At 46.1% G+C, this 10,030-nt stretch overlaps 1 protein-coding gene across 1 annotated transcript; it reads right to left on the reverse strand.

Annotated features, from left to right (window-relative positions):
- Nucleotides 1-144: 144 nt before the first annotated feature.
- On the reverse strand, nt 145-6,557 carry LOC112074707 (uromodulin). Its single transcript, XM_070440631.1, is given in 13 exon segments — nt 145-409; nt 2,059-2,246; nt 2,711-2,797; nt 2,904-3,003; nt 3,006-3,064; nt 3,067-3,096; nt 3,099-3,284; nt 3,287-3,359; nt 3,362-3,467; nt 3,469-3,535; nt 3,538-3,582; nt 3,585-3,664; nt 6,427-6,557. Coding segments are annotated over 13 exon segments (1,308 nt in total). The 3' UTR covers nt 145-253.
- Between the last annotated feature and the right edge of the window lie 3,473 nt (nt 6,558-10,030).

Here is a 10,030-nt window from a genome sequence, read left to right on the forward strand (position 1 = left end):
GAACCCTTTTTGGTTCCAGGTTGAACCTGTTTTGGTTCTAGGTAGAACCCTCTGTGGAGAGGGTTCTACATGGAACTCAAAATAATTATATCTGGAACCAAGGTTTTCTGCCTGGAACCAAAGGAGTTCTTCAAAGGTTCTCCTATGGGGACAGCCGAAGAATCCATTTAGGTTCTAGATGGCACATTTTTTCTAATAGTGTAGTTTGCACAAAGACAACAGAATAAACAGAATGGACTTTCTGCATATTTTCTCACAGTGGGAGAGGTCTGATGGCACATCCAGGCTGCTCTCTGTCTCCAAGAGGATAGACACAGGAGAAGGGAAAGCCGAAGGGTTGGGAGTCGTTCCTCCCATCTACTGGATAAACGAATAAGCTGTTGGAGTAGACAGCATGGGTGGCGTTTGTCTGGAAAAGGGGGGGGTTAAGAAATATGTCATATTCATGCATTTATTAGGCCTCTGCTTGCATTAGTGATGTGTAGACTACCGTGAAATCAAGTGATGTGTAGACTGCGTGAAATCACAGTGATGTGTAGACTACCGTTAAATACAGTGATGTGTAGACTGCCGTGAAATCACAGAGTGATGTGTAGACTGCCGTGAAATCACAGTGATGTGTAGACTGCCGTGAAATCACAGTGATGTGTAGACTGCCATAAATCACAGTGATGTTGTGACTAGCCTGAATCACAGTGATGTGTAGACTACTGTGAAATCCAGAGTGATGTGTAGACTGTGCGCGTGAAATCACAGTGATGTGTAGACTACGTGAAATCACAGTGATGTGTAGACTACCGTGAAATCACCAGTGATGTGTACCTGCCGTGAAATCACAGTGTATGTGTAGACTGCCGTGAAATCACAGTGATGTGTAGACTGCCGTGAAATCACAGTGATGTGTAGACTGCCGTGAAATCACAGTGATGTGTAGACTGTCGTGAATCACAGTGATGTGTAGACTGCTTTGAAATCAACAGTGATGTGTAGACTGCCGTGAAATCACAGTGATGTCTACACTGCCGTGAAATCACAGCGATGTGTAGACAACCGTGAAATCAAGTGATGTGTAGACTGCCGTGAAATCACAGTGATGTGTAGACTACCGTGAAATCACAGTGATGTGTAGACTGCCGTGAAATCACAGTGATGTGTAGACTACTGTGAAATACAGTGATGTGTAGACTACTGTGAAATCACAGTGATGTGTAGACTACCGTGAAATCACAATGATGTATGACTACCGTGAAATCACAGTGATGTGTAGACTACCGTGAAATCACAGTGATGTGTAGACTACCGTGAAATCACAGTGATGTGTAGACTGCCGTGAATTCACAGTGATGTGTAGACTGCCGTGAAATCACAGTGATGTGTAGACTGCCGTGAAATCACAGTGATGTGTAGACTACTGTGAAATCACAGTGATGTGTAGACTGCCGTGAAATCACAGTGATGTGTAGACTGCCGTGAAATCACAGTGTGTTTGACAATTAACCACCGTTAACACTAATGTCATATCCGTCTTCAGCCCTGTTTATTTACTTAACCTTGAGCAGGGAGTCCTATTGAGACCAAGGTCTCATGACAAGACCAGCAGCTACTACACATTAAATGTTAGAGACACACATACTTAAATCAAGGCAGGAGCATAGAAAACACAAAAATACAAAAACACAATTGAAAAAACAAGCAGAGGTTCCTCCACCAACAATCTGAACTGTCCGAAAGGCACCATTGCATCCCGTGTAGCTCAGTTGTAAATGAGAACTTGTTCTCAACTAGCCTACCTGGTTAAATAAAGGTGAAATAAATAAAAAATATCAATTTAAAAAGTAAGATGCAAACCAACTAAAGTGTATGTTTAGTAATAATTCATAAAACTTCTCCTGGGAAAATATTGGGGATGGGACAGCAATATAGAACCTTCTTGAACATAAAGTGAAAATATTGGGGATGGGACAGCAATATAGAACCTTCTTGAACATAAAGTGAAAATATTGGGGATGGGACAGCAATATAGAACCTTCTTGAACATGAAGTGAAAATATTTCTCACCTCCAGAGTGTTTCCACAGCGTCCCTCCCGTCGCTCCACCTGGTACCACACCGTGCCGTTACGATCCTCGTGGGCGGAGCAGCGGTGGTCGGCCAGGTGAGCAGAGGAAGCATCCAGACCAGCAGCCTCCAGGTAAACATTTGGAAGGCCCACCTTCAGGAGGCTCCGCCCACACACCAGCTCTGGAGCTAAGTAAACAACTCAGAAGGTTATTTAAGCAATAAGGTGTGTGAACAGGTACATGTGTGAGAATGAGATCCCTGTGTGGCTTCATTCCGCAACACGGAATGCCTGGATACATCCCTCAGCCGTGGTATATTGGCCATATACCACAAACCCCCAAGCTGCCTTGTCAACCAATCATCATTCAGGGCTGGAACCCTTTGATTGGCTGAAAGCCGTGGTATCTGAGACCATATACCACGGGTATGAGAAAACATGTATTTTTACTGTTCTAATTCCGTTGGTAATCAGTTTATAATAGCAGTAAGGCACCTTGGGGGTTTGTGATATATGGCCAATATACCACGCCTCCTCTGACCTTATTGGTTAAAAGATACGCATCTTAAAGACGCATCATTTCACCCCTAAATCTCTGCGTTTCATAGTGTTTGAAAAAATACAGATGTGACAATGCAGTTTATACACTCACCTTTCCTCTCACATCTCCAGTTGGTCTCATTGTCGCTCACACAGGCATCAAACACTCCACATGTAGAACACACCGTGGTGCTGACATCTGGAAGAGACAGAGGTAGTGTTAAATGGCTTTGTTATGTCTAGTTACTTGAACATTCTTTGTGTCTCTAAGAATCAGGGATAATCCCTTTACGATAGCAATATACCTGCACAGTAGGCCATGTTGCATGTTGTTGTAGGGACCAACTTGTAGACATAGTAGTTTCCATAGCAGGCTTTGACATGGATGGGATTGGATTTTGCCTCCAGTAGCAGCAGTCATAGTAATAGTGTCCACAGACGCTCCTCTGAACCACCCCGTCTAACAGCTGGGATGCGCTAATGGAAGCCACAAGGGATCTCCGTCCCACACATGTACTTTTCCACACACCTCTCTGGCATCTGAACACTGGTGTTCCCCAGGAACAGGCGATACCAGCCCTGCCAGTTGACAGACGAGTCACAGTGGTAGCCGTTAGCGGACCGTAGTTGGTGTGAACGCCAGTCGTCATTCAGTACAGAGTAGTGCAGGCAGGGTCTGCCACAAGGGATGTTCCACCAACACTGATACAGTCCTCTCCCACTGGACACCGTCTCCCCCCGCACTGAAACTGCACTGAACGGAGTCAGAACCAGGACTGGAGTGGAGGTCGTCTTCAGGAGGCACCAGGCAGTTGAAGGATCCCGGGGTGTTCTCACAGACCTGAGGAGGGCTGCAGGGTTGTCTGGGAGGAACACTCGTCAACGTCCACACAGCCCAGCTCCGAGGACCAGCCGTAACCTTGACGACAGCAGGACCTTTAGCGCAGAATTCAAGGTCGTAGCATGTGATGCCGTCGCCAACAAGCCATCTTGACAGGTGCAAGTGACGGACCCGGTTTGGAAAGCATCTCCCCTCTCACGTTCCACAGGTGAGTCTAGGCAGGTGCTTGGTCATGACACGCCTCACAACTGTAACAACCGTACCTGAGAAAACAATTCCCCCATAAAGCTTATGACAAGACACTACATTAAATTAATCAATAAGGCCGAGGAGGTGTGATTTATGGCTGTTAAAACTGGGTAGTTTGGGTCCTGGATGCTGATTGGTTGAAAGCTGTGTGAATATCAGACATTATAAACTGTTGTTAGAGCCCTGAATGCTGATTGGCTACAGCCGTTGTATATCAGACCGTATTCACAGGTATGAAAAAACATTTATATATACTGCTCTAAATACGTTGTAAACAGTTTATAATAGCAAAAAGCACCTTGAAGATTTGTGTTATATGGCCAATATACACAGGCTAAGAACAGCCCTTAGCCGTGGTATATTGGCCGTTATACCACACCCCTCGTGCCTTATTGCTTAAATATACCACAAGTATGATGAAAAATTACTTGTTACTTTCTAATTACGTGGTAACAGTTTATAATAGCAATAATGCACATCGGGGTTTGTGGTATATGGCCAATATGTCACTGCTAAGGGCTGTATCCAGGCACACCCCTTCACATCGTGCCTAAGAACAAACAACACATAAAACCTCACATAATTCTGCTAAAAAACTATTACAATTTATCTCATCCCAGTTGTACAGTTGAATAATTAGTTACATACACCTCAGCCAAATACATTTAAAATCAGTTTTCACAATTCCTGACATTTAATCTTAGTAAAGAATTCCCTGTCCTTAGGTCAGTTAGGATCGCCACGTTAATTTTAAGAATGTAAATTGTCACGAACGTCGTCTTGAAATGACCGGACCAAGGTGCAGCGTGGTGAGCGTACAATTTACTTTATATAATGACGCCAACAAAACAAGAATCAACAAAAACGAACGTGAAGCTTACTAGGGCTATACTGGCCACTAACAAAGACAACTACCCAAACTAAGGTGGAAAAAACAGGCTGCCTAAGTATGATTCCCAATCAGAGACAACGATAGACAGCTGTCCCTGATTGAAACCATACCCCCCAAAACATAGAACAGAAAACATAGAATGCCCACCCCACATCACACCCTGACCTAACCAAATAGAGAAATAAAACGGCTCTCTAAGTCAGGCGTGACAGAAATGTCAGAATAATAGTAGAGAGAAATGATTTATTTCAGCTTTTATTTCTTCATCACATTCCCAGTGGTCAGAAGTTTACATACACTCAATTAGAATTTGGTAGCATTGCCTTTAAATGTTTAACTTGGGTCAAACGTTTTGGGTAGCCTTCCACAATAAGTTGGGTGAATTTTGGCCCATTCCTCCTGACAAGCTGGTAACTGAGTCAGGTTTGTAGGCCTCCTTGCTCGCACACACTTTTTCAGTTCTGCCCACAGATTTTCTATAGGATTGAGTCAGGGCTTGTGATGGCCACTCCAATACCTTGACTTTTTGTCCTGAAGCCATTTGCCACAACTTTGGAAGTATGCTTGGGTCATTGTTTATTTGGAAGACCCATTTGCGACCAAGCTTTAACTTCCTGACTGATGTCTTGAGATGTTGCTTCAATATATCCACATAATTTCCTCCCTCATATGCCATCTATTTTGTGAAGTGCACCAATCTCCCCTGCAGCAAAGCACCCTCACAACATGATGCTGCCACACCCGTGCGTCACAGTTGGATTGTTCTTCGGCTTGCAAGCGACCCCCTTTATCCTCCAAACATAACGATGGTCATTATGGCCAAACAGTTATATTTTTGTTTCATCAGACCAGAGGACATTCTCCAAAAAGTACAATCTTTGTCTCCATGTGCAGTTGCAAACCGTAGTCTGGCTTTTTTATGGCTGTTTTGGAGCAGTGGCCTTCTCCTTGCTGAGCGTATTTCAGTTATGTCGATATAGGACTCGTTTTACGTGGATATAGATACTTTTGTACCAGTTTCCTCCAGCATCTTCACAAGGTCCTTTTGTAACGGGTGTCGTCCTCCTCTTCCTCAAGAAGAGAGAGGAAGAAGATCGGTGGACCAATACGCAGCGAGGTATGTACGACATAATGAATTTATTTAAACAAGAACAAAAACAAACTATACTTGAAATGATTACAAAATAACAAACGGACAACGTAGACGAAACCTGAACATGAAGCTTACATAACAACACGAAGAACACACGAGCAGGAAACAGACCTACATAAAAACGAAAACAACCGAAACAATCCCGTGTGGTGCGCAGACACAAACACAGGAACAATCACCCACAAACAAACAGTGTGAACAGCCAGCCTATATATGGTTCCCAATCAGAGGAAAACGTAAACGACCTGTCTCTGATGAGAACCATATAAGGCTGATTAACAGTGATCTAAACACAAAACATACAATGCCCACCCAACTCACGCCCTGACCAACTAAACATATACAAAAATAACATAAAATAGGTCAGGAACGTGACATAACCCCCCCCTCAAGGTGCGTACTCTGAACGCACCACCAAAAGTCTAGGGAGTCGGTGGCATCTGACCACGTGGTGGCTTAGGCTCGGCGTGTTCCCATCCCACCATAATACATCCCACTTTTTTATCCCCCTCACAATGCTCACCCTCCAAATAACCCCACCTAAATTAAGGGCATCATCAGGATAAGAGCAGCACCGGAATGAGGCAACACCGGAATGAGGGGCAACACCAGAATGAGGGCAACACCAAATGAGGAAACACCAGAATGAGGGCAACACAGAATGACTGGCGATCCTGGCTGGCTGGCTCTGACGCTCTTGGCTGACGGAGGCTCTGGACGGTCATGGCTCGCTGACGGCTCTGGACGTCATGGCTCGCTGACGGCTCTGACGTCATGGCTCGCTGCGGCTCTGGACGGTCATCTCGCTGACGCTCGACGGTCATGGGCTCGCTGACGTGCTCTGGACGGTCAGGGCTCGCTGACGCTCTGGACGGTCATGGCTCGCTGACGGCTCTGGACGTGTCATGGTCTCGCTGACGGCTCTGGACGGTCATGCTCGCTACGGCTGCGCTCTGCTGACGGTCTGGTCTGGCGCGCTGACGGCTCTGGACGTCATGCTCGCTGACGGCTCTGGACGGTCATGCAGCTGAAGTCTGTGATCCGGTCTGGGAAGGCTCTGGCTGATCCGTCTGGCGGAAGCTCTGGCTGGTTCCCCGGCTCTGGCCAAAGGCCTCTAGCGGCTCCTGTTCTGGCGGACGGCTCTATGCGGCTCCTGTTCCTGGCGACGGGCTCGAGGCTCTATGGCAGACGGGCGGCTTTGCAGGCTCATGGCAGACGGAATGCGCTTGGCAGGCTCATGGCCAGCGTATCAGTTCAGACGCGCTTATGGCAGAAACGGGCAGTCAACGCCGCCTGGGCAGACGGGCAGTTCAGGCGCCGCTGGCAGACGGGCAGTTCAGGCCGGTCAGCACCGGCTCCGGCCCGTGCAGACGGCAGACTCTGGCCGGCTGAACCACTATAGGCCTGGTGCGTGGTACCGAACTGGAGGTACCGGGCTAAGGACACGCACCTTCAGGCTAGTCGGGGAACAACAACAGGCACACTGGACTCTCGGCGCCTCTAGGCCTGTGCGTGGTACCGCACTGGTGGCACGCTAGAGGCACGCACATCAGGATTAGTACGGGGAGAAGAACACTGTGTACAGGCTCTGGAGACGCACAGTGGCTTAGTGCGTGGTGCCGGAACTGGAGGCACTGGCGGAGACACGCACCATAGGCAGAGTGCGTGGGAGGAGAACGGCTCTGAAAACGCACTGAAGCCTGTGCGTGGTGTAGGCACTGTTGTACTAGGCTGGGCGGGCAGTGGCACCGAAATACCGGGACCGTGCAGGCTACTGGCTCTCTTAGCGATTGAGCCTGCCCAACCTTACCTGGTTGAATGCTCCCGGTCGCCCGACCAGTGCGGAGTGGAATAACCCCACCGGGCTATGTAGGCGAACCGGGGAAACCATGCTCAAGGCAGGTCCAGTATTGCCGGCCCGAGGAGACGCACTGGAGACCAGACGCGTTTGAGCCGCTCATGAACCTGGCTTCAAATGCCCAATCTAGCGACCTCAGTCGGAGGTAGAATAAACCCGCACCGGGCTATGCACACGTACAGAGACACCGTGCGCTCTATTGCGTAACACGGTGTCTGCCCTACTTCCGCTCTCCACGGTTAGCCTGGAAGTGGGCCAGCTCTCCTACCTCCCTTGGCCCACTACCCTCTTAGCCCCCCCAAGAAATTTTGGTAGTACTCACGGGCTTTTCAGCGTCCAGCCACGTCTCCTTGCTGCCTCCTCATACCACCGCTGTGGGCTCTCGCTGCCTCCATCTCCTCACCGAGCGCGGCGATATTCCCCAATGGCGCCCAGTGTCCTTTCCCCTCCAATACTTCGCCAAGTCCACGAGTCCTGGTTGCTCTGTTGAGTCTCTCCCCCGCGCTTTTTCTCCTGTTGGTGCGCTTCTATTCCTTTACAGCGAGGTGTCGTCCCCTCTCTTCTCGAAAGGAAGAGAAAGATCGGTGGACCAATACGCAGCGAGGATGTGACATAATGAATTTATTTAAACCATACGAACAAAAAGCAACTATACTGAAATGATTACAACTAACAAATAGACCAACGTAGACGAAACCTGAACATGGAACTTACATAACACACAACGAAGAACACACGAGCAGGAAACAGACTTACAATAAAAACGAAAACAAACCGAAACAATTCCGTGTGGTGCGCAGACACAAACACAGGAGACAATCACCACAAACAAACAGTGTGAACAGCCAGCCTATATATGGTTCCCAATCAGAGAAAACGTAACCACCTGTCTTGATTGAGAACATATAAGGCTGATTAACAGTGATCTAAAAACACAAAACATACAATCCCACCCAACTCACCCCTGACCAACTAAAACATATACAAAAATAACATAAAATAGTCAGGAACGTGACACCTTTGCGTTGTTCTGGGAATGATTTGCACTTTCTCACCAAAGTTACGTTCATCTCTAGGAGAAGAACGCATCTCCTACCTGAGCGGTATGACGGCTGCGTGTCCCTGTGCTTATACTTGCGTACTATTGTTTGTACAGATGAACGTGTACCTTCAGTCGTTGGAAATTGCCCCATGATGAACCAGACTGTGGAGCAGGTCTACAATTTTTTTTCTGAAGGTCAGTGCTGATTTCTTTAGATTTTCCCATATGTCAAGCAAAGAGCCACTGAGTTCTGAGGTAGGCCTTGAAATACATCCACAGGTACACCTCCACATTATGAACTCAAATTATGTCAATTAGCCTTTCAGAAGCTTCTAAAGCCATGACATAATTCCTGGAATTTTCCAAGCTGTTTAAAGGCACAGTCAATTGTGTATGTAAAACTTCTGACCCACTGGAATTGTAATACCAGTGAAATATAAGGAAATAATCTGTCTTAAACAATTGTTGGAAAAAATGATCTTGATGTCATACACAAAGTAGATGTCCTAAACCGTCTCGCCAAAACTGTAGTTTGTTAACAAGAAATTTGTGGGTGGTGGAAAAATTTGTTTTAATGGACTCCAACATAAATGTATGTAAACTTCCGACTTCAACTGTACTATAGTTATTTTTAATGAGCACGATGCCGTCTCGTGTGGGATAATAGTGTCACTTTTTTTCAAAATCAGAGGCGCTTCACCCCGTGGCCTAAATTTCATGATCAGAGATTTCAAGTTTCTATGCTTCCATTTTACCCATAACTGATAATAGCGAACAAATAAATACTTTTGCATTTGGGTTGTGGTACACATTAATTCTCATTGGAATAGGCTCAGGGAAACTGGGCGCTATATCAGAGACTTAAATAACAAAATTGGACATTAGTCACAGAATCAGGCACTAATTAACTTCAATCACTGGTTGTTTTACAAACTTAGACCTACATATGATGGGCATTCCTAAAATTCCATTTGGGCGAACTGTAGTACAGTCCAAGTCACATCAAGACGATGCTGACGGCTTTGGAGTCTTTTATTTGTGGTTCTGTCATGGCCAGCCTTGAGTTTCACATCAGGACATGTGATTGTTTTGGTCGGCCGTCTGTTTTTGTCTAGATTTGGTCTGTAATGGACCCGGCCTTTGTCCAAAACATAAAAATCGCTGTAAATGATTGTTCTTTTCAACTTTATTAAGAGACAAAATAACAAGAGATTTTAACATGTTCGGAAAATAGCGTTCTTTCACACGTCCAGAAAATAACATATTTTCACGCATCCTTCATCAAAATAACATATTTTCTACTTTCATTCGAACCGAAAATGTAATCCTGATTTACACGTCCAGAATAAACGATGTTTTCAATGTCTGGAAAATTATGAATTTTTTAAACTTCTGAA

This window comes from Salvelinus sp. IW2-2015, unplaced genomic scaffold (genome assembly GCF_002910315.2).
Source record: "Salvelinus sp. IW2-2015 unplaced genomic scaffold, ASM291031v2 Un_scaffold2772, whole genome shotgun sequence".
Classification (NCBI taxonomy): domain Eukaryota; kingdom Metazoa; phylum Chordata; class Actinopteri; order Salmoniformes; family Salmonidae; genus Salvelinus; species Salvelinus sp. IW2-2015.